The 23,099-nt window shown below is 48.7% G+C and overlaps 5 protein-coding genes across 6 annotated transcripts; 3 read left to right on the top strand and 2 right to left on the bottom strand.

Annotated features, from left to right (window-relative positions):
* Positions 1 to 120: 120 nt before the first annotated feature.
* On the bottom strand, positions 121 to 1,972 carry LOC101765343 (malate dehydrogenase, cytoplasmic). Its single transcript, XM_004976383.4, has 7 exons — positions 1,813 to 1,972; positions 1,553 to 1,711; positions 1,233 to 1,408; positions 860 to 1,137; positions 622 to 757; positions 419 to 530; positions 121 to 345 (listed from the first exon to the last, which is right to left on the bottom strand). The coding sequence occupies exons 1-7, from the start codon at positions 1,928 to 1,930 to the stop codon at positions 248 to 250; spliced, it is 1,077 nt and encodes a 358-aa protein (XP_004976440.1). The 5' UTR covers positions 1,931 to 1,972; the 3' UTR covers positions 121 to 247.
* A 7,568-nt stretch (positions 1,973 to 9,540) lies between these two features.
* On the top strand, positions 9,541 to 10,683 carry LOC101764945 (aquaporin TIP2-3). Its single transcript, XM_004976382.2, has 2 exons — positions 9,541 to 9,750; positions 9,865 to 10,683. Exons 1-2 carry the CDS (start codon positions 9,624 to 9,626, stop codon positions 10,482 to 10,484), a joined length of 747 nt encoding a protein of 248 aa, XP_004976439.1. The 5' UTR covers positions 9,541 to 9,623; the 3' UTR covers positions 10,485 to 10,683.
* A 263-nt stretch (positions 10,684 to 10,946) lies between these two features.
* On the top strand, positions 10,947 to 12,010 carry LOC101760364 (probable aquaporin TIP5-1). Its single transcript, XM_004978109.2, has 3 exons — positions 10,947 to 11,095; positions 11,215 to 11,474; positions 11,591 to 12,010. Exons 1-3 carry the CDS (start codon positions 10,969 to 10,971, stop codon positions 12,008 to 12,010), a joined length of 807 nt encoding a protein of 268 aa, XP_004978166.1. The 5' UTR covers positions 10,947 to 10,968.
* Positions 12,011 to 13,786: 1,776 nt separating this feature from the next.
* Positions 13,787 to 16,160, top strand: LOC101764532. The gene is made up of 4 exons (XM_004976381.3): positions 13,787 to 14,275; positions 14,833 to 15,082; positions 15,215 to 15,308; positions 15,657 to 16,160. Exons 1-4 carry the CDS (start codon positions 13,875 to 13,877, stop codon positions 15,887 to 15,889), a joined length of 978 nt encoding a protein of 325 aa, XP_004976438.1. The 5' UTR covers positions 13,787 to 13,874; the 3' UTR covers positions 15,890 to 16,160.
* Position 16,161: 1 nt separating this feature from the next.
* LOC101764126 (carotenoid cleavage dioxygenase 7, chloroplastic) lies at positions 16,162 to 18,776 on the bottom strand. 2 transcript variants are annotated; one of them, XR_002678407.1, is made up of 6 exons: positions 17,887 to 18,776; positions 17,635 to 17,763; positions 17,419 to 17,550; positions 16,955 to 17,316; positions 16,491 to 16,848; positions 16,162 to 16,400 (listed from the first exon to the last, which is right to left on the bottom strand). XR_002678407.1 is itself a non-coding variant. In XM_004976380.3 (6 exons), the coding sequence occupies exons 1-6, from the start codon at positions 18,692 to 18,694 to the stop codon at positions 16,257 to 16,259; spliced, it is 1,896 nt and encodes a 631-aa protein (XP_004976437.1). In that variant the 5' UTR covers positions 18,695 to 18,771; the 3' UTR covers positions 16,162 to 16,256. The 2 variants fall into 2 exon arrangements, 1 of the variants encoding a protein (XP_004976437.1); XM_004976380.3 differs by having other exon boundaries at positions 16,491 to 16,811; positions 17,887 to 18,771.
* Positions 18,777 to 23,099: the final 4,323 nt, after the last annotated feature.

Raw genomic sequence — 23,099 nt, 5'->3', positions numbered from 1 at the left:
GTAAGATAACCATTGCCACGCCACATTTACTTTTTCCATCATGTCTTGTGATCATGTAATATATCAATCAGCTAATACAGGGCAGTATGGTTTATGGAAAGCAATATTTGTGGACGGATATGCAACATTTCATTGCTGTCTGTCTTATTGGTGGTTATGTGCAACAATGTCCGAAGCGCCGAACCATTTTCGTTTACATTGTGATTCATCAGTACTACAGCATACACAAGTGATCTGCTGATCTCTTTTAAGTGTTAACAAACTCGTACGCCATGGACCTCTCCTCATCGAGTTCGTTCGCCGAAAGGTCCATCTTGGATCGTGCAAAGTCATCAACATGAAGACCTGGAAACAACAAACAGATCATGTCAAGAAAATGGTGCTTTCCTGAGCTACGCAGAATGATAAGGACTCTCACCCTGCACGATAGACCACTCTCCCTTCTCGCACGTCACCGGGAACGAGTAGAAGATGCCCTCTGGGACGCCATAGCTCCCGTCAGAGTACACCCCCATGGACACCCACGTACCCTGCAGAGCAAAACACTACTACTATCTAACTTGAAAATTCAGAGCGTTCGAGCCAGGTAGGATGAGAACGAAGAATGCCGGAGTCGTGGACCTTTGGTGTGCCGAGGATCCAGTCTCTCATGTGGTCGCAGGCCGCGCTGGCGGCGGACAGCGAGCTCGACTGCTTCCGCGCCTTGATCACCGCCGCGCCGCGCTGCTGCACGGTGCTCACGAACTCCTCCCTCAACCTGCGATACCAAGTCACCCAGCAACCAATGTATTTTGTACGCAAGATCCCTGTTGCCTCACGACCAAGCTCTGCCCCATCAGGACACGGAATCATTAGTTACCATTTCTCGTCGGCGACGAGCTCCGTGACGGGCTTCTCCCCGTGCTCGGTCCTGGCCGTGGCGTGGCTGGCGTCCGGGAACTGCGTGGAGGAGTGGTTCCCCCACACGACGACGTTCCTGACGTCGGCGACGTGCACGCCTAGCCTCTCGGCGATCTGGCCCAGGGCGCGGTTGTGGTCGAGTCGCGTCAGGCAGGTGATGTTCTTGGCGGGCACCGCCGGCGCGAACTCCTTCAGCATGAGCGCGTTCGTGTTCGCAGGGTTCGCCACCACCAGGACCTGCAGAGCCCGCCGCGCCGTGACAGGGTTAAAAGTTCATCAAGATGGCAATTTTAACGTTTGGCCGTTTCGCAAACGCATGGATTCTACAGTGCCTTGCAGTTTGGCGCGGCCTGCTGCTGCAGCGCCGAGGCCTGGGACTTGTAGATGGCGACGTTCTTGGCGATCAGGTCTTTCCTCTCCATCCCGTCTTTCCTCGGCCATCCGCCGATCAGCACGGCGAAGTTGACGCCTTGGAACGCTTCAGCCTCGTCGCTCGTCGCCACAACACCTGCCATTCGACATCCAAGTACCCAACCCAACAACAAACATTACGGTTCATGAACTGGCGCTGGTTGACACGAAGCAAACGATGAACATTAGCCGATGAGCACAGCAAGGGGAAACAGGAGCTGCGAGTCTGCAGAGTGCAGACCTCTGAGAAGAGGCAGGGCGGCATCGACCAGCTCCATCCTGACGCCGTTCAGGGCGTCCGCCATGCGCGGGATGTCCAGCACGTGGAGCACCACCGGCTGGTCCGGCCCGAGCATCAGGCCCCTCGCGATCATGGCGACTATGGCGTACCCGATCTGCCCTGCAGAGGACAGTCCAGACTGTTCTGTGAAGCTGTGTTCTTCAGAGTTTCTGAATTCTGATATAGCAGTACTGTACTCCTGTGAGCTCTGAATTGCATACCCGCGGCGCCGGTGACGAGAACCTTGACGGGCTGCTTCAGCTTCGGCTCATCTCTGAGCTGACTGAGCAGCCACGGGCACCAGCTTGCCAGCCTCTGGAGGACAGAATTGGATAGCATGGTGATGACGAGCTTTGGGAACGTCGCTCAGTCCTTGTTTGGTGTCGATGAATTTGAGCAACTTAGCTTGGGTTAGCTCGTACATATAGCACCGAGTAGGCCATCCATTGATGCCTTACTTTGGTTTATTTTGAGGCCTAAGGCTCAGATTCAGATTCCATGCTGAGTCCTGCAAGAAATGGAGCTTCCTGATTCCAAGTTTGGCATAAAGGTTGGAAAGGGGAGCAACTACGTCTGAACAAAGGCTGCTGTCGATTCATATCAGATCCGAATATAACCTCTCTCGTCTTTCTTGCCAACGATACTCGACTGCTGTGAGTGTTGCATGTTCGAGTGTGTGTCGAATATTATATATTAATCAGTAGTAATATTTGGATTCGAAATTGAATTAATCATAAGATTTAGATTTAGGGGGTGTTTGGATACGAGGTGTTAAACTTTAACAGTGTCACATCGAATGTTCGGATGCTAATTAGGAGAACTAAATATGAGCTAATTATAAAACTAATTGCAGAACCCTATGCTAATTCGCGAGACGAATCTATTAAGCCTAATTAATCCATCATTAGCAAATGGTTACTGTAGCACCACATTATCAAATCATGTACTAATTAGGCTTAATAGATTCGTCTCGCGAATTACACTCCATCTGTGCAATTAGTTTTATAATTAGCCTATGTTTAATACTCCTAATTAGCATTTAAACATCCGATGTGACGGGTGTTAAACTTTAACACTAGTGAGCCAAACAGGCCCTTAGTGTCAAAACTCGTGTAGCCTGCCTTTCTCATAAATATAAGAAGAGGATAGCTGTATGTCTATCGGTATATGACGACATATACCGATAGACATAATATACCACGTACATCTCTCATTACATGTGTGTTGTTACTTGTTAGTTAGGTTCACTAGTCTCTCAAACACACGAATACAAAACTGTCGGCGTGCATACACGTAACAGCTTCTTATTCGATCAGTTCATATACACTGGACAGCGTACTTATTCATACGTAGACGCGCTGCCCCATAGATAGATGACGTAGGTCCATACCTTTATTTAGGCGCGTTTTGTTATTAAATTCATTGAAGTCAGAACGGTACCGAAGTCGCTCACAGTTTTTTTTAAAAAACTTTAAGAGGCAGGAGGAGAGGCAGGAGCACTGCCATATCATTTAATAAGAAGAGAAAAAATCCAAGTTTACATAGGGTTTATTAATAAATAAGAATAGACTCTCTACTTAGATTACACAACATGATTAACATTGATCTAAGGAATGACCGGTGCTCCACATGCTCTCTGTCGCAAGCTGATCTCCTCTTCGATGAAACCGAATACTGCTTGTGGCATAGCTTGGATTCCCTGGAAGATTCTTCGGTTTCGCTCGTTCCATATGTTCCACCATGTATAGATCAGAATAGCTGCTGTTGCTCTCCGATGTTCCTTCCTCACCGCCTGCACAGATAGGCGCCACCACCCTTAAAGACCCCCATCTGTCAATGGTAATGGAACCAAGACACTCGACCAGGAATGTATAAGCTACCAAACTTGCGTGGCATATGGGCAAAGGATACAAAGGTGCTTAGCTGTTTCTGGAGTTCCTTGACAAAGAGAACATAGAGGGTTGCAGGGTCAATTTCTTACTAGCAACCTATTAGCAGTGAGGATTTTGCTCTGAAGTAACAACCAGGCAAAAAAAAATGATGCTTCCCTTCAACCTGTGCCTTCCAAAGTGTCTTGGCCTGAAACGTGTAGTATGAGCCTTTGAACTGAATCTTATATGCCGATTTTGCAGTATAGACTCCATCAACTGTCCATCTCCATACAATCTCATCAGGGCTGTCTGTGAAGTTGATCTCTTGGATAAGATCCCAAAGCCTGACAAACTCTGCCAATTCAGTAGCATTGTTCATCCTCCATAAGCCCCTTGTCCAATTATGGTCAGCCACTTCTCAAATTTTTTTTTGTGTTTTCTCCAAGCTAACCTGTATAAATTTGGTGCAAGATCCCTAGGAGCATGGCCATTTAGCCAAGATGAATTCCAGAATTCAGCCTTTAGACCATTCCTAACAGTTACTGTTGTGCTAGTTCTGAAAAGTTGCAAATCCACCTCATTGACAGGAGTCGCTCACAGTTTGGTTGATGTCTTGGGACAATTCCATCAAGGCAGCAAGGATGACCTCTGCGGAGGCGGAAACGCCATCGTTGCAGCCGCAGGGGGGAGGGGTTGCGCCATGGGGTTGTGCTAGTGCAGAAGCCACGAGCAGGAGAACCATGGCGATGGCCGGGAAAAGGGTGGCAGAGGAGGCTATGGATTTGGAGCCCATTGCTGCAGGCATGCTCTGATGACGAGTCGTGCTGTCAAGCGTATCAGCACCATCAAGCGTATATATAGGCACGCCACCCGCAGCCATCTACTCCGTACTTCCCATCGTCCCCGTATGTATGCAACCAATTCAACCGATGAAGGTGCACTCGTGGACTTTCGGGGTCATCTTCCGATCATGACTCGGCTTCAAAATTCACAAACGACAAGATTACGAACACACTGGTCAAAATATGCTGCCGTTTAATGATGGGGTGACATTTCCAGTTCCCATTTAATGAATATATTGCAATGCAAAGTACGTGAAGAAAAATCCACGCCACCCGATACGTACGTACTTACATATGGGCAGCAAAATGTAAGATAGTATTTAGTTCACCGGATATAACATATAACATAGACGCATGGAGTGATAACACTATATAACAGGTAGCCTCCCTCCATCCAAAAATAATTGTGTATTTTAATAAGAAAAAAAAGTCAAACTTACAAATTTTGGCTGATAATTAGTTAAATTACAAGCACATTTAGTGTATAAATTTTGCATCAATATGTTTATATTCAAAGTCGTTTTGAGATCTAGCAATTGATATTATATTATAAGAGAAATTAAGAATCAAAATCTACTTGGAAGATTTTTTCCCAATTTAAATATGCCCATCATTTCTGGAAGGAGTAATCGAATACTGACCATATCCGATCCCGCTTTATCCCCAAAGAAAGGGTCCGATCCCGCTTGTCCCTGGCTGTAATCACACCGCTTCATTCGTCTCGCCGGTCTCAGGTTCTTAGACATGAGCAACGGCGAGCGGAGGCGGCTTGTCATGCTGGAGCAATTCCGCCCCTCGCACGCCTCTGCTGCACACGGTCTACTTCCCTCGCCCACAGCATGCTTCCTTGCCTCGCCTCTCTGACCTGGCTTCTCCCAGGCTGTGAGGAATCCCTAAAGAGCTTGAACCTGTAGAAAAAACCACAATTTGTGTCAGCAGGAGCTCCATTCAAGCAGCAGAGGCTGATTTGGCCTGTTGGAAACCGATTTGGCGCTGATTTGACATGTCTCTCCTCTTGTACAGGAGCTATGATGTGCGGCAATGGCGAAGCAGCGAGAATAGAAGCCGGACGCCGTGAGTTCGTGACAGGGAACTCGATTTTGGGGCACGTGAAATCGCTTTGGTTAATTGTTGATGTTGGTTTTTTGACACGTGTCAGGATCGGCGTCAAGAGAAGAAGAGAGTGACCGATGCGGTTAAATAAGAGACTGTGGCTAGAGAAATCGGCCGATAAAGTTACATTGTTTCGACCGATTAGCCGATGAGGTTGATAGATACTCGCCGATTGGGAGCCAGAACAGCTCGGCTGATATGGGTCTGAGTGAGCCAAGGCAATAATAAGATGAAGATGAAGACAGCGTTGGCCTATAGAGGCTTGAATGGTGTTCGACTCCGATGCGAGTTGTATTCGTATGTAAATATTTGTTATTTTGAATAAGAGATAAAATTGTAGTCAGTTAGGAAAATAAGCTGTAACAGGGTATAAATAGGTGCCTCGTAAGGCTTGTAGAGGAAACAACAAAAACATCAATGCAAATCTACTTTTTCACGCAACTTTATTTTCAAGTCGGCGACTTCACTAAATCCTTTTCTTTTCACGAGTTCGTGCGAGTTGGCAGGGCTGTATCAACGTGATCTCCGGCCAATTTGTAAGTTCCGCATTTCGAGTAATATCTAAGCTTTAACTTCGGGTGCATCGCTGTTGTTTTGTTTAGATTTATTCACTAGTTATCGATATTTGCTAGAATTATAGATTTTTCCTGTTATTTTAGTTCTTATCATCAGTTATCCAGCTTGAGGTATGAACTGTCGGCTATATCAATATACTTTTATCATCATACATCCAATTAGATCTGTCTCAGGTGTTATCTCTGTAGCATTGTTTAGGTTATTCTAGTAGTTTCTATTACATTTGTTGCATGATCATCAGCTGTTTTCATAGCCGGTCATCCATATATTAAATCGGTCAATCCACTGATACATCTTTTAGAGTAGATCGAAACTTCAGCCGATCGAATCTCTGGAATTTGATACCTTTTCTTCCTTGTCAATCAACAGGTCAGATTGACTGACACGCTGCGTGAACCGCACTAGAACGATAATCCAAACAGGAGCTAAGCATATTCTCTCGGATCGTGTGCTCGACGCAGGAGTCGAGGCCACTGTCCGATTTTTTGCGTCAACAGTAATGCGTGGGTTCCATTCAAAGTGTGAAAGCTCGATTCCCATCCCCTCCGTTCTTTCTAGTAGTTTTTTAATATGCATATTATGTTTTAAAATTTATATTATTTTTACCAACAATTAGTTAAAAAATCTATATGCATGCTTAATGTATAAAATTTATATTAATGAATTCATATCTAAAAAGGCCTTTATTACGTACTATCTCATCCGGTAAGTACGTACAGTACGTACGTATGGGCTATCAAATCTAGAAGCTCTAGTGGTTTCGTATGAACAAGTGATTTTCAATGCGTAGCTCAGTCAGTTAGATTGTTTATGATCCACAAACTCTAAAACTGCAATTCTGGCTTCAGCTCTGGGCTCTGGCTCGTCTCTGAGCAGCCACGGCCCTTGGGCACCAGCTGGTACCAGGTTTTGGATCGGAGTGAGGAGAGAGTTAGGTAACATGACGATGAACTTTTGGAACGTCGCTCGGTTCACTTGTGCGTGCCGTGATTTTGATCGACTTAGCTTGGGTTATAACTCAGACAACAACACCGAGTAGGCCATCCATCCATTGATGCCTTACTTCAGATTCATTTTGACTTTTGAGGCCTAAGGCCCAGATCAAAATTCCATACTGATATCTGGAGCTTCCTGATTCGAAGCTTGGCGTGATGGTTGGGAATGAAGGTGGGAAGCGAGAGCGTAGGATCTAAAGCTGGTGTAGATTCCTATCCCCTCCGTGCATATATACAAAGCATAACATTTTATCCACCTCAAAAAGAAAAAAGAATTTGTCCAATGCAAACAAACTTTCTACCGAATACACTGCGAGTCTGCCACCGCACAGAAGTTTCAGGTTGTTTGACAGACAGGCGAATGTTGCGTTTAGCTGGAGATTGCATTAGAAAATGCAGCGCTTTGGTTGTCTATGCAGATGTGTCTGAACTAAAAAGGACAAAAAATTCATCACCCAGTCTCTAATGTGCTGTAATTTGATCAATAATATACCTATATGAGATAATATAAAGAATCATTAGAGCATTGTTAGACCTTGGCCACAACATAGTGATGCATTTTGAATTATAACGAGAGACATATGGAAAGAAAGGAATCGATGAATTTTCGACAGCAATTCCATGACAGCTGTTCAGCTTGTTCATCTCATTCAGAACGACATCCTCCTAAGAAGAACAGCTTGTGGCACACCTTTCATCCGAGAAGATCCTATGGTATCCTAATGCCTTCAGTTAGCTTTTGTTTGTGTCTGAGAATGAGCGCTCTTACTTTTATGTAATATTCTTGTAATGCTAAACTTTAAACTTCTTCTCCTCTTAAATGAATAGGCAGAGCTCCTGCCAATATTTTCAAACAAACAAAATATAACGAGAGCAGCACAAGGCACCTACCCTCAGGCATTATTGGCTACACTTTGGAGTTGGACTGTTGCCAAAAGTGCTAACCACTTCACTAAGAAATTTAGGCCCTTGGTTAGCATTTTTTTCCCATTTTGACAAAGCAGCTATCGCTAATATGGTTGATTAGTGTGAAACAGAAAAAAATCGCACCTTCTAATGGCTGAAATTTAAACGATTCGATCTTTTCTTTTGAAACAAGGAGATTAAACTAATTTTTGGAACAGTGACAAGTAGTGCTTGACCACAATCCGTCATCTGATCAGGAGTTATTGTCGATCTAAAAAGAAGGGATCCTTTCAGAAGTTTAGAGCTCCTGCAGACTGGGCTGTTGCCATTACTGCGATTCACGGTGAAATAATCAGAAACTAACTTAATGTATAGTACTGCTAAAACAATACACTACTCTGTTTACATATTGCGAATAGCTGAGCTGTGCGCAGTCGTCAGACAGTAGTGCTCTTGATATATCTGCCTCGTTTCAAAAAAAAAAATTAAAAAAAGTAGTGTTCTTGATAAACCCCAGGCTCCTTTCAGAGAAAGTTCAGGAATATTCCCACTCAGTGGCCCTAAAAACAATTTGTCTGACATGCACGGAGCGCACAAGTTTTATATGCAAAAGTGAGTTCTAGGAAACTCTATACACACATGGACTGAACAGCCACGAAGGATAGCATAAAGAAGTTGGGCTGTTTTATTTGGTCTAATCATCTCCGTTTGTGTAATGAAGTCATTGCCACTCATAGGAGCCCTGTCATCAGCTTGCAACTTGCAGTTTTCAATTGCTGTACCAGCCGCAAGCTCCATGAATTTGCCTCACCTACTCCAAATGGGGGTTGTTCATTGGATTCCTGTCACAGTCCCTGATCCGACCTTTCTCTAAACTGCGCTTTATATCTCATCTTTAACGTGAATGACAGATCAGTACATTATTCAGTATCTAGTGACGGTTAGATTCCTGAATACGAGAGCTGTTACAATGTTTATCGAGTCAATCTCTTACTCGGTCAGATACTAAGGTTGAGGTATGAGGAAATTACCTTTTGTTGTAGAGCTGGAGAACTAGCTCCTACACACACATGACACATGCAAAAACTCAGTAACAATCCACCAAAAATACTATTTCTGGGATAGAACTAGTTTTTTCTCTAATGCAAATCACACTATCTCGTTTCAACAGAATAATAATCACACAATTGAGGAGTGGATTTTGTTTGCTCGAGTAATATTCATAATCTTGAATGATTTCACATATGTATACTTCCATAGTTCCATGAGTCCATCAGATGCAGGGTACTTAGAGGATTGCGGATATAGCAGTTCAGCCATCACCAATGCACCGCCAATAATTTTATTTAATCAAGGAGATGAGATAACATATGCTCCAAGATCACCTTTCTCCTCGCTGTCCTATGGTGTATCCTAACGTGGCTCGGTCTAAACAATTCATAATAAACACAAAAACTTGGCGAATTAGGGCGGTTGGTCGGCCAATATCAGCCACAAAACACGACCGAAATTTGAATTATCAATCTTGTGGTGATCATCGCACACCGCCCATAATATTGTAATGCACATTTGAGGCAGGGAAACCAGGTCATCAGCGCCTTGTGATGGGTATTTAAGGACACTGAGCACAAGAACCCCTCGCATCAGATAAGGTAGCCATCTTCTCTGAATATACCAGCCCAAGGGCTCTACTACTGTCAGAGAGAGTAGAAGAAAAACAGGGGAAAAGATGGTGAAGCTTGCATTTGGAAGCTTCGGCGACTCTTTCAGCGCGGCGTCCCTCAAGGCCTATGTCGCCGAGTTCATTGCCACGCTCCTCTTCGTGTTCGCCGGCGTCGGCTCCGCCATCGCCTACTGTGAGCTTCTCCTATCTCAAACACCTCCTCTCAAATATCATATCACACCATGCTTACCATGACGATCATCCAGGGTTTAGCTCATTGTTAACCAAAAAAATTCGTCTCTTGCAGCGCAATTGACAAAGGGCGGGGCCCTCGACCCTGCCGGCCTGGTTGCCATCGCCATCGCCCATGCGTTCGCTCTCTTCGTCGGCGTCTCCATGGCCGCCAACATCTCCGGCGGGCACCTGAACCCCGCCGTCACCTTCGGCCTCGCCGTCGGCGGCCACATCACCATCCTCACCGGCATCTTCTACTGGGTCGCCCAGCTGCTTGGCGCCTCCGTGGCGTGCCTCCTCCTGAAGTTCGTCACCCACGGGCAGGCCATCCCAACGCACGGCGTCTCCGGCATCAGCGAGGTCGAGGGCGTGGTGATGGAGATCGTGATCACCTTCGCGCTGGTGTACACCGTGTACGCCACCGCTGCCGACCCGAAGAAGGGGTCCCTCGGCACCATCGCCCCCATGGCCATCGGCTTCATCGTCGGCGCCAACATCCTGGCAGCCGGCCCCTTCAGCGGCGGCTCCATGAACCCAGCCCGCTCCTTCGGCCCCGCCGTGGCCGCCGGCAACTTCGCCGGCAACTGGGTCTACTGGGTCGGCCCGCTCATCGGCGGCGGCCTGGCCGGGCTTGTCTACGGCGACGTGTTCATCGCCTCCTACCAGCCGGTTGGCCAGCAGGAGTACCCATGAACGGCATGAAAGTCCGCAGTCCGCACCCAACCCGACGTGTCAATTTCATCATCGTCGATTGTCACCTCGTCTCGTCTTGTGATTATGTTTGGTCTTCTTTGAATTTCCCTTTTGGATTTCACCAGCGATGATGTCAGCAAGTTGTAAGAGAACCGTTCGATCTATACACATGACATGCACGGTTCAGCGTTCCCAAGTACATGTTCTGTACGACAGCATGAATGTGTACGTCACAGGTCTCGTGTCACGTAATTTTTGTCACACGCCTACGTGTAATCGTGTATACGCCGCAGCACGCCCTGGCGGCAACGGGTGTGTGAACTCGGAACGGAACGGCACGGGCGCGGCAGCAACCGCCGGGAACTACCCAGCAGTCGCCGTTTCACTCTACGGGCGCGCCCTCTCCCTGGCTATAAAATCCGGAACGCTCTGCAGGACCAGTGCCGGAGAATCTGAGCGCGCACTACACTAAACTTGTGCCGCCATGGCGTCCAGCCTCCTGGCCAAACTGAAGCGCTGCGTGTCGCCGCCGTCCCTCCGCTCCTACTTCGCCGAGTTCATCTCCACCTTCCTCTTCGTGTTCGCTGCCGTCGGCTCCGCCATCTCCGCCCGTACGCTGAGTTTTCTCTTCCACCGCGCGCGCGCTTTGATGGTTCTCGCACGTTACATTCTTTGCATTGCGGGCGGTTGCATTGACGAGAGCGCGCCTGTGTTTGGCAATGTGTGGCAGGGATGGTGACGGCGCTCGACGGCGGCACCGCCTCCGACGCGGCGTCCCTGGTGGCCACCGCCGTGGCGCAGGCGTTCGGGCTCTTCGCGGCGGTGCTGATCGCGGCCGACGTCTCCGGCGGGCACGCCAACCCCGCCGTCACGTTCGCCTTCGCCATCGGCGGCCACATCGGCGTCCCCAGCGCCATCTTCTACTGGGCGTCGCAGATGCTCGGCTCCACCTTCGCCTGCCTCGTCCTCCACTACATCTCCGCCGGCCAGGCACGTAGTTTAACTAACCGCCCTTTACTACTTCATTTCATTCCTTCGCTTCTTCTCCGACACATTTGATCACCAACCGCATAACCATCGATCATGAATGTGGTTGCTGCGCGCAGGCCGTGCCGACGACGAGGATCGCGGTGGCGATGACCGGGTTCGGCGCCGCGATCATCGAGGGCGTGCTCACGTTCATGCTGGTGTACACGGTGCACGTCGCCGGCGACCTCCGCGCGGCCGCTGGCGGCAAGCGGGGGTTCGCGGACACGGCGTTGGGCGCGCTGGCCGTCGGGCTGGTGGCGGGCGCGCTCGTGCTGTCGGCGGGTCCGCTGACGGGCGCGTCCATGAACCCGGCGCGCTCGTTCGGGCCGGCCGTCGTCAGCGGGAACTACAAGAACCAGGCCGTGTACTGGGCCGGGCCCATGATCGGCGCGGCCGTCGCGGCGCTGGCGCACCAGATCCTGGCGGGGGCCCCGGACGCCGCTGCCGCCGGGTCGTCGTCGTCGTGCCACGGGAACGTGGAGACGGTGGTGGTGTGACATCTCTGGCAGTCATGGGAGCGTGCGTCCTTCCGTCGTGCTCGTGGACGTGGAGGGATCTGTTTGTGTCTATGTCGTTGTGTCGGATTTGTATGTGCTGATGAGCATGTGTGTAGTTGAATTAGGTTTGCAATCGTGGGGTCGTTGTTGTTCTAGTTTCACTAAGTCTAGAGAAGGAAACAAGGAGTTCAGTTGGATGGATGTTGTGTTGTAACTATGTAGTGCATCAATAAAGTCAGCAATCATCTGATGCATCCTGTCGCCAAGCTTTTTCAGTATCATGCGTGCCAATATGATTACGACGTTGAGTAATCCGCAATGGCCAAAATATCAACTTGACCGACACGCTACGAGTGTCCTCATCTGATACGCGCGCCGATCCCTTCGGCCGCGCAAGCCCGCAACCGGAACGCACGGGAAGATGTTGCTGGTACGGGCGCCCAAGAAAGGCGGTTCCTGTTGTGGTGGCCGACCGGCGACCGTTGCTTGGATGCCGCGCTCTCTCCCTGGATCCACGGAACCCAGCGCTGCATCGGCCCGGTCCCGGTTCGCGTCACGCTTCCGATCCGCCTGTTTGTCGTCGCGAGTTGGTACCCTCTGCGATCTCTGCACCAGCAACATCGCCTTGATGAGGGTGTAGACACCGATCGTTACTCATTCTCATGTTTTTTCCCCTAGCAATCATGCTTGATGATTCGAATTGCCCTTATAGGTATTTTTTTTTTACTACGATCATGGGTGTTTTGATTTCAAAATATATAACGGCGACATCGTAGAGTGGGCACATAGATAAAGTAAGCAACACGGACACGGGACACATTGCATGGCACGGAGTTGCTGTTCAGATTAGAGATAAGATAATTGCTTCGTCAAGAAAGAAAACTACATCTGACAGTGGCTCATTAGTACTTTTATATAAGCTGTTGGGTTGGGGGATGATATTAGCCAGATCACGCAACAAACTCACGTGTTTTCTTCCACAGAAAGAAAATATCATGCTGACCTCAGGTATATCGCTAACTTCAGATAACTTCATTGGCAAGAAACTAACCGATAGTTAAAAGCTAAAGTACTTCAAAACAAGAAGGATGGTAAGGAGATATCCATATGGTTATTTTTTTCACAAAACATCCAAACTGTTTGTTTGTACTACTTTGCAGCGGCTTCAGCTGCAGCTGCAAGTCCAAATACCAAGTACCTGAGTGAGCTACTGCATGCTGCAAGCTGCAAAATAGTCGTAGCTCGCAACGGCTTAAAAGAAGCACAAGCGATTTTTATAGTAGTATTTCCAAAATAAAATATTTCACTAAGTTGAAGAGTCGAAGGAGAATAAATAGTACTCCTACGTACTACGTAAGTTAAAGTATTTAGTTTAGAGACAAAGGTTAAGGTTAAGATAGGTGCCAAAGATTAAAATATACTTAGAAATTATAATCCTCCACGAATAAAAAGTGCCTATAGATCTTTGCGTCAATGTTTAATTTCCGACGGGAGAGAGAATATTATGTGTTTGTGCGATGTACACTTAGGAAAAAATAAATGATGTTTAGTATCACATGAAGTGGAAACTTGTAAACCCTAGTATATATTATTTAAAGTATCATAGAACTTTAACTGCTTCAAAGTACATTCTACCCGTTAGATTGGAGATCAAACGGTAGCCATGTCTCGTTATCAGTTTTTATAAAAGGCTAGATTTTATATTTTTATCTATAAATATGTATATAGACCGAATCTGTTAAATCAGGTTGGAGTAAAGGTTGGACTATTTTAACACTCGAAGGCCGAAGCCTTCGTTGAGGAAGCCCATCATACAAACACTACAGTTTCGGAGGAGACGAGGCGAGGGCGGCGCCGGGTTTCGATGGTTGTGTACGTCGTCCACACGAGGAGAGAGCGGCGGGGTGGGAGAGCCGGCGAGGGATCATCGGCGATGAGCAAGAACCTCGTCCGCCTTGCTAGCCGCGCCGTCAAGCCAGCCATCCCCTCCGGCGCAGGCGGCCGCTCACTTTCGCGCGCCGGGGGCGGCCGCCCGCTGCGCGCCACGTCGCCGCCTCCCCCGTCTTCGATCAGCGGCTGCACCGCGTCCTGGGAGTCCCGCTCGCTGCGCCGCGACGGCGAGGAGGACTGGGAGGAGGTCGTCGCAGCGGGGGCGAGGCCTGGTATTGCCGGCTTCCGCGGGGAGGCCACGGAGGAGCAGGGGGTTGTGTTCGGGGCCCCGCCTACCGACGACGAGGTCTGCGCCGCCGTTGCCAGCATCAAGCAGTAAGATTCTACCTATTCACCTATAATCGTGGATTTGGGTGATAGGATTATCAGATTGGTTTCGAAAACTAGTTGGTTTAAGATCAGAAATTGTCCAGTTTAATTTAATTCTTAGTTTAGCCTGGTGATTATGCCAGAATTAGATGGCTTTCCTCTGAATTGCAATTTTTTTCAAGGACAGATGTATTTAATTGCAAATTAGTCAAGCGGCAGTTAGCGTGTCCCAAATACCTTATGTTCGTTTCGTGTATCCTTCAAATTGTTCAAGAGTGTACGCGTTGCTGCCAAGATGTGCTGTACGACGTCAAGCATTTGGATAACCATTTTTTTATTTTTATTTTCTGCTAAGAGGAGTAAAGCCTTATTCGTTTTTTTTTCTTTAGGATTTTGACATGCTTGCTTTGTCATTGCCTAGTTAGAGCTTCTTATCCTGTTTAGTGAAGTTGTCGTCCTTTATTATTTAGAGCATGTCACCTTCATATTTATTTGGCCAATTCAATTCACTCTGGTTGACATGATGCTTCCATCTAAGCAAATCGACAATTTCATTCCTGCAGGGTGTTTGAGAAACCTTCTGATGTGGATTCTGATGCGCCTGAGCTAACGCTTGCGCTGCCCATGTCAGGGCACCCTTCATGTGGATTAATTGTTAATCATTTTGCTCTAGATTCTGGTGCATCTGAGGTCGGATCAGATGAGTGGACTGAACCTGCTATGCTCGTTCGTAACTCAAGTGCTCTTTTGACAAAGGAACACGGGAGTGTACTGGATGCACTCCGCCTATTGCATGAAGACCCTTCGGTTCAGGTTAATGTGGCTTTACTTCGTTATTCATATCTAGCAAACTGAACTTGGTGCCACAAAATATTCACACGTTACTACATTGAAATATATTGTCTGAAGAAATCTGAACAGTAACATTATGTTGCCTTCATGCAGAAAATGGTTATGGCCTTGTCAAAAGATAAGGCTGTATGGCATGCTGTGATGGAGAACGAGGTGGTACAAGAATTCAAGAGATCCTTCCAGGATGGTATGTGTGATTGCGCTTTTTGAATCTTCGGGTTGGCATGGGTAAACAATGTTAACAGGCTAGGCAGCAGGCCTTAATTAAACAACCTTTTGAATCATGTGAAAATGCATAAACAAAATAACCCATTTAGACGTGTTCCGATCTTGCTTTATATGTTGGATGAATCTGCTTCTGATGCAATTTATCCCATCTTTTCAGCTAATTTTAATTAATCTGGTTCTTAAGTTATGCAACAGCCCCTTCAATAAACCTTTGTCATGTGAAAATGCGCAAACTAATGGTTCCATTTTATTATGTGGAACGCCTGGATGGATCTTCATCTGATGCAACTTATTCCTATCTTTTCAGCCAAGGAAACTGATCTCAATGGACGGTCTACTGCTCCTCCTGGATTCATGATGTGGGTCCTGGAAAACACCCAAGCGAAAATCAAGGAATTCCTTGAGAAAATACTTGGGCTCGTGAACATGCTCTTCCAATCCGGGGACAAGGACTACGATATGTCTGATGATATAGTGAGGATGTCCTTCATGCTCTCTGTGTTTGTCTTCATCGTGGTCACTATTGCTCGTATACACTGAGCACAGCAATTCGTCGACTTCGCGTACTGGTGGTTTCTTACTTTTGTACAGGATTAGTTCTAGAATTAGTTCTATTCTTCGTATGGTCGGCAACGACCGTGGTTGGTGTCAGTCTTAGTTGTCAGGTCCAGAAGCTGCGTTATCAGTATTCTTAGTGGAAACTAATGGTTATCGTGTGGGATTGTCTTAAACGTCAGTGTTTAATATCATCTGCAGTGTGCTCTCTGAACATGAGTTCAGTCTAAACGTGTGGTCAGGCGAGATTCGGGAAGTGGTACGAATGCTTGTTGCATTATGAAAAAATAACTCTTTACATTTTTTCCATTCATGTCGACACACGCTAGAGTTAGATTGGATGCTTATAGTGTCATTCATCTGCCCAGAACCCATGGAATCCCATTGGGAAGGTGAGGTGTTTGGGCACCTCAAGTTTTGCCACAACAGCATTCCTTTCGCCGATCTTCCTTGCATCCAGCACCACCAGATGGCACCTGTGATCAGATACTGCGTACTGCAAAGAAGCAAACAAGATGAAGCAGTTCCAAGTGAGGTGACATGTGTTTCTCCATGTTGGTGATTGAAAGAAAATGTTGATCTTTACCTCGACAAGCAGAACATAGCCGTCATCCTCCCTACCGCCGGTCGTCGGCACGAAAACCGGCTCGCCGACGAACTTGCGCCCCACCGCCGTCCACAGCCGCGCTGATCCGTCGGAGACGTCTAGCTTCACCACGCTGTCAAAGGGGAAATACGGGAGGAATTTCCGCGAACCTGAGGGGGCGCCGGCGTAGATGAACCGGTTCCTCCGGTTGGCGAAGGCCGGGTTGATCGCCGGGAAGTCCGCCGGCCTGGTCCACTGGTCGGACAACCTCCTGACGGAGCATCCCCGGCACGCCCCTCTCTTGTCGAGATCGATCGACACCTGCATTTTGGATTATTGGACGCCATCTCAGCTGCCACTGTAACAAATCCTTTTCACTGTGAACAAAACTCCACGCACATTTGTTTCATCGACAGACACGACACGACAGGAACCAAAGCAAGCAAATCAGAGCGTTTGGTCACCTGGACAAGGCGAGGCAGCAGCTCCCTGCCCTTGGCGACGTTCATGAAGGACGGGTCCAGCTTCTTGTTGTGCCAGTCGTAGCCGAACATCCTGTGGAAGTGGAACCAGCGGTAGGAGCAGCCGGACATGTGGATCCGCACGCTGGTGCCGCCGCCCCGGCCGGCGTCGCGCTCCTCGAAGGCGTTGGCGACGTGCATGGACCACGTCTGCGTCGGCGCCTCGACGGGCACGCTCCAGTCGCGGCCGCCAGCCTCGGCCTCCGGGGAGCGCGGCAGCAGGTACACCGGCGTCGACTGCCGGCTCGGGTCCACGGCGAGGGCGGCGATCATCGGGTGCGTGCCCGTCAGCGCCAGCAGCGACCCTGCCCCCAAACACGGCGGCAAGCATTGACGTGAAACACGCTGCTAAATGACTACTAGTCTATCAAGTGACGAGGAAAAAAAATTGCAATCCCCTTCCGTACCTGGGATGTCCAGCTTGATTCTGTTGCCGAGGAGGACGTAGTGGTTGTCCGTGAAGGCCCAGTCGTGGATCATCAGGTGGTCCGGCAGCACGAACTCGCGCTTCTGCACGAGCGCGAAGCCGGCGTCGAACTCTGCGGTGTCGTCGTCAGCGTTAGTGATCGATGGAAGCAGGTAGTGGTGCGAAATTGATTGGATTTTGAGCGAGGGGTACAGACCGTAGAAAGTAAAGTTGGAGCGCGGGAGGAGCATGTCCTCGGCGTTGCAGGCCACCATCAGCAGCCGGTTCCGCTTGTGGTCGATCTTGTAGTGCGCCAGCAGCCTCCTGACCGGCATGCTGAAGACACCTGCGGGAGACACAACACGCGCGCACAAACGTCAGCTCGGTCGGGTCGCAGGCTCTGCTCTGGTGCGCCAACCGCATGCAGAGGTGGTGGCGGTGGATCGGTGGTGGTGGTGATGGTACAGACCACTGAGGACCGGCCGAAGCAGGCACGCGGCCACGTCGATCCCAGCCTCCTGCACCCAGGGTCGCCTGCGCCGGTGGCGCGCGGCCGCCTCACTGTCTCGTGCTGGCGCCTCGCCGGCGCCGGAGCCGAGGCCGAGGATGTCGAACGGGCCGAGGGTCTCCAGCGTCCGGGGGTCGAGCTCGTACGGCTCGCCGCCCTCCCAGAGGCAGAGCACGCGGCCGCCCCAGCGTAGGACGCTGGTGTTGGCCACGTTCTTCATCACCTTCACGTTGCCCACCCGGGCCCCTCCCTGCAGCACCGAGAAGGGGCCCCGGTGCGTGAACCGCCACGACGTGCCGCCCGCGCCCTGCTCCTCCCGCTTCGCCGCCGTCTCGACGTACCGCGCCGAGTACTGCGCGGCCGCGGCTCCGTCGGCGCCGCCGCCGCCGAAGTGGAAGGCGCGGAGGTAGCCGTGCCCGTCGAGCGGGTGGACGGTGGAGCCGTGGTCGTCGGTGAACATCCCGGGGCCCGCGAGGTAGTAGGTGCCCGCGGGGAAGTCCGGCGGGATCGCGCCCTCGGTGACGCGGAGCGCCACGGGGTCCGGGGACTCGGCGCGCTGCGACCGGAAGAGGAGGTTGTAGTCCCAGAACGCCGCGGACGGCGAGTCCGTCGCGGCCGTCGCCGAGGCCCCGGAGGTGGTGGTGGCGGTGGCGGCCGAGGCTCGGACGACGCAGACGCCGCCGCCGGAGCAGTGGCGAGGCGGCGGAGCGCGGTGGCGTGGGTGGTGGTGCACGACGACGTGCACGGCGGCGATGGTGTGCGGAGACATGTTTGAACTGTGTTGTGCAGGTCACCTTCGGTCACTGCCCCGTTGCGAGCGAGCCGGGGCCTAAATACATCGTCGTGTGTGGTTTCACCCGGTGGCTCCCATCCGGCATGGGTCGGCCTCTCGGGAGTCGGGACACGGATCCTTTCGCAATACTGCACGTGAGTCTCTGCATTGTGCCGATGCTAACTGATGCCGTGTTGCTTTGGTGACACATGTTTTATGTGGTACACCTGTATTTCAGACGTGTGTTTAAAAAATAGGTTGGAGCTAGAGTTTGAGTTAAAAAAATGGATTGCTTCCCATTGACCACTCGATCGAGATCGTTTGGATCGAGAAACTAGACATTTTGTCATTAAGAAAATGATGAAATAGGTACTTAAATTCGAATAAAAAGATTTGAATGATTAGAGTGCACGATGATATCTCCCAAATTACCTAATTGAGCTAACCTCACTTTCTGGATCGTTTGGATCCAGATCACAGCCACACAGGCGTCGTGTTGCGGCGATCTTCCATTGCTCTATCGGTTGCTGGCCAGTTACTAGTCATGGAGGGATCCGCTGGCTCTGCGTTGGTGATGTCGTATCATGGTGGCAGCGGCTGGCTGTTTGGCGTATGGGCCTGGCCAAAATCTGTCTGCTCCGGCGATTTATTTGCTTTGGTTTTGGAGCTTGCACTTGTACGCATTTTTTAAGGGCCTGTTTGGCAACCAGCTGTTAAACTTTAACACCCGTCACATCGGATGTTTGGATGCTAATTAGGAGTATTAAATATAGGCTAATTACAAAACTAATTGCACAGATGGAGTATAATTCACGAGACGAATCTATTAAGCCTAATTAGTCCATGATTTTGACAATGTGGTGCTACAGTAACCATTTGCTAATGATGGATTAATTAGGCTTAATAGATTCGTCTCGCGAATTAACACAGGGTTCTGCAATTAGTTTTATAATTAGCTCATGTTTAGTTCTCCTAATTATCATCCGAACATCCGATGTGACACTGTTAAAGTTTAACACCTCGTATCCAAACACCCCCTAAGTAAAAACAATCCCATGTTCTATACAGAACGGGTTGGATTTGGTTTGAGGTGTGGAGCAGATGATCCAATTAGCACGATGTTTGGTTCAAAATATAGTGGGTTGGGTTTATTCCTGATAGAAAATATACCCTATAGATGCAGGGTTGAGATGGTCCGTCCAAAACGAGCGGACCATCCGGGGAAGCTGGCGCATCGGAGGCCGACGTGGGGGAGGCCGCACGGCGGAGGCCGGCGCGGGGAAGGCTGGTGCTAGGGAGGCCGGATGTTGGCGCATGGGAGGTTGAAGTCAGGGAAAAGGAAGGGCGGCCAGGCGAGCTCGAGCTCCACCTAGGGGAGCTCCACCGCCGGTCGGGTGAGCGCGGGCTCCGCCCAGAGGAGCTCCGCCACCGGGACGGTGGGGTGGCAGCGCGGGGATCCTAGTGGCGGCGGACGGCGCCGACGGGGGAGGATGAGGCGGGGCTTGAGGGAGGAAAGGCGGGGCCAGCGGGGGAGGATGAGGATGAGTAGAGGATGAGGAAGAAGGTAGTAAAAAAAATAATACAAGAGAATAACAAGTGGGCCTCACTATTTATATGTAGGCTCCACAAATTATTGTAGCTAACGGTGTTAAGGTAGCATCCATCCCATTCCAATAACCCTTCCAACCAAACAAAAAATAGGTTGGATTCATACTCATCAACCAAATATGAGGTGGGTTGAAAAAAAATAGGTTGAAGTCGATCCAGCTTATTCCGTCCCAAAACAGGAAATTTTAATGGCATACCCGGTTGCGTGGATTAGGAAGCGGTGGTGGGAATGGTATCTCGGGGCCCTTTTTGGAGGGTTTTGTCGAGGGAATCGTTGGCGTTTTGGGCGTGGAATCCAGGGGTGGTTTGTTTGTTTGTTTGTTGGCATAATCACGACGCTTTGTGCGGCAATGCCTTTTACGAGGGACCTTCTCCTCTCGATTAACAAATCACATTAAGTAATACTAGCTGGTCCTGTCATTCTCGGGCTGGCTGCATACGGTGTAATGTTCGGTTAAGTCCAAAGTATGGCATGGCATAATAGAATTTAGCATATGCTTGTATGTATAAATGTGAGGGTTGCGCTGTATCTAGAATCTCGGCGATGGCAGGTAGTACGATATAATAAAATGTTATGATGAGCTAGTAGGGTAATAAGAAGGCAAATTCATATATTTTTAGCCATTTTTCACCTCTTGTATTCATATCTCTTCTTACTATGAACTGTGTAGATGCACAAGCGAATTTTGTGGAAAAGTCGTAGTTGGACTCTTCAAAAAAAAATCGTAGTTGGGCATCGGATCGGCACAAGCACGATGACATGTTCTGTGCCATGGGCTGTACTAATTTGGATGTGGGTGGACATTTATCACGACGACACGGGTAGTAGAACGTCGCACTATGAGGCTGCGTCAATGGCTCCAGCGACACAACCGCAGCATTATTTCAAGAGCCCACCAATTTGTCATTTGCTTGCATTGCCCATTTCACCGCGAGCCCACCGATTTGTCATTTGCCTGCAGGAGGGCTGCAGCCTTTGCCCATTTCACCACCTAGGACGTGATAAACGCGAATCCTACCCCGAGAGGGGTCTCCTGTTTGCGTTAAGCCGACACCCCTAACTCATCTTCGTCCGTTTTGGATCGGACGCGCACGCTGCGCTCGCGGAAACGACGGGACGCGCTCGCGGCGGAACGGCGGAAGCGAAACATCACCCTTGGGCTCACTCGTCAGTCTAAACGGTGGACGCGACCTTCTTCTCTTTTCCCTCACCCGTGTTCGTCTTATCCGAGGGTGAGTCCAGGTGATTGTTGTCGACGGCCGGCGAGGGAGGGAGGCCACACCCCGAGAATCTCCGGGCGGAGGCGACGCGGGGCCAACGGAGGAAGGCTTCACTCCGCGGCACTCCATTCGCTGCGAATCTGCTGTTTTTTTACATGTTGTGGTCTACATTTCTGATCCTGGGTTGTGCTATTAGTTTGGAGTCCTTTTTGTTTTCTATTTGCAATATTTGTTCCGAAGATAACATGGAATGTTTAATCTTAATTGGAAGATATATCACCCATAAAGTTTGGTCATGTTAATTGTCGCACTTTGCCTTCTCAGTCAAGTGTGGATTTTCCAACACGGCGGCGCTAGCACATTCTGCTTCAGAGTTCAAACTGTGTGCAACATCCCTGTATTATCACTTCAGGAACAATCTGACACCAACAGACAGTAGTACCACAGAATTGGTTAGTGATGCAGGAACTAATTAGCTTAGTATAGTATAGTCAGCTTGCATCTATTGGCCCAATTCGCGATGAGGCGAATTTCTTGTACCAGCACACAAGTTCGGACATGGCCACATGGGCAAAGGTAGGCCATTGGCCCATTGTACAATGGCTCAAATATGAAGGGAGAGGTCTCTCTACATTTTTTCCAAGTATTTTTGTTGTGATCCTGCGTAGCATCTAGTTCATAACAAGCTCTTTTCATTTTTGCATTGTGATATTTAATGATATAAAACCACCATGACGGATCTGAGATTGCATTTTAACATTTCCATTGCACTGAATAACATAAGTAAAGTTTAATAGTAGGGGGCAGGGGCTTCTTTTTTTGTTAGTTTTGCTGCTTTTTCGATGTTTTGAGTGTAGCAAAAATTGCATGCGGATATGCATTAGCCATGTGATTTCTATTAGGCATATGTTGCAATCTTATCCATTTGTTGGTTCCATTGCATTATTCTTAACCATCTAGTTCATAAATCTCATTATGAACCTGAAGTTTCACTGCATTACACTAGTAATTAATTTAACTTACCATAGGAAGTAACTTACAATATATGCAGTCTCATAAGAAGTAACTAATTATGTATTTACACTACATACGAAATAACTTACCACATATGCAGTCACTTATCATTTAAAACATTTAATTAGTACCTAGCCATTTATTCACACTACGTGGGATGCAACCAGCACCTTTTTTTTTAAAACACGTATGATCTAACTAGCCATCTATTTACATGACATACGAAGTAATTCAAGTTTCCTCTATTTTTTTATGATATTTTGCAGTTGCATCCAAGTCAGTATTCAAGTAGTATTGTCAACAACCAGTGTTAATAATTACCGGTTTGGTGGCCCCATCGATGCATGCAAGTTTAGCACCTACTCTCTTTTTTATAGCTCATTTGTTTTAATTTCCATTATTCAAGAACTTGTTCTAATATCATTATCCCTATATTTTGTCACATTTCGAGGTGCATCCAAGTTAGTGACACCTCATATTGGGCAGTGCAGCAACATTCTACTTTTGTCATCAAGTGACAGTTCATATCCGCAGTATGCCACAACCATGCACAGTTTTC

The sequence above is a fragment of the Setaria italica genome, chromosome VII (genome assembly GCF_000263155.2).
Source record: "Setaria italica strain Yugu1 chromosome VII, Setaria_italica_v2.0, whole genome shotgun sequence".
NCBI lineage: Eukaryota > Viridiplantae > Streptophyta > Magnoliopsida > Poales > Poaceae > Setaria > Setaria italica.
The sequence above is the reverse complement of the archived record's forward strand: the minus strand, read 5'-3'. Positions and strand labels throughout refer to the sequence as shown.

Bases quoted from the DNA above. Each gene is read 5' to 3' on its own strand.
- LOC101765343 (XM_004976383.4), bottom strand. From the start codon at position 1,930: ATGCTATCCAATTCTGTCCTCCAGAGGCTGGCAAGCTGGTGCCCGTGG. The intron at 1,409-1,552 runs GTCTGCACTCTG...GTCGAATGGCAG, and splicing joins CGCCCTGCCTCTTCTCAGAG to GTGTTGTGGCGACGAGCGAC. The intron at 1,138-1,232 runs GCACTGTAGAAT...CGGGCTCTGCAG, and splicing joins AGGCCGCGCCAAACTGCAAG to GTCCTGGTGGTGGCGAACCC.
- LOC101764945 (XM_004976382.2), top strand. From the start codon at position 9,624: ATGGTGAAGCTTGCATTTGGAAGCTTCGGCGACTCTTTCAGCGCGGCG. The intron at 9,751-9,864 runs GTGAGCTTCTCC...CGTCTCTTGCAG, and splicing joins CGGCTCCGCCATCGCCTACT to CGCAATTGACAAAGGGCGGG.
- LOC101760364 (XM_004978109.2), top strand. From the start codon at position 10,969: ATGGCGTCCAGCCTCCTGGCCAAACTGAAGCGCTGCGTGTCGCCGCCG. The intron at 11,096-11,214 runs GTACGCTGAGTT...AATGTGTGGCAG, and splicing joins CGGCTCCGCCATCTCCGCCC to GGATGGTGACGGCGCTCGAC. The intron at 11,475-11,590 runs GCACGTAGTTTA...TGCTGCGCGCAG, and splicing joins ACTACATCTCCGCCGGCCAG to GCCGTGCCGACGACGAGGAT.
- LOC101764532 (XM_004976381.3), top strand. From the start codon at position 13,875: ATGGTTGTGTACGTCGTCCACACGAGGAGAGAGCGGCGGGGTGGGAGA. The intron at 14,276-14,832 runs GTAAGATTCTAC...TCATTCCTGCAG, and splicing joins GCCGTTGCCAGCATCAAGCA to GGTGTTTGAGAAACCTTCTG. The intron at 15,309-15,656 runs GTATGTGTGATT...CTATCTTTTCAG, and splicing joins CAAGAGATCCTTCCAGGATG to CCAAGGAAACTGATCTCAAT.
- LOC101764126 (XM_004976380.3), bottom strand. From the start codon at position 18,694: ATGTCTCCGCACACCATCGCCGCCGTGCACGTCGTCGTGCACCACCAC. The intron at 17,317-17,418 runs GTACGGAAGGGG...GTTTGGGGGCAG, and splicing joins AATCAAGCTGGACATCCCAG to GGTCGCTGCTGGCGCTGACG. The intron at 16,401-16,490 runs GTAAAGATCAAC...GCTTCTTTGCAG, and splicing joins GCTATGTTCTGCTTGTCGAG to TACGCAGTATCTGATCACAG.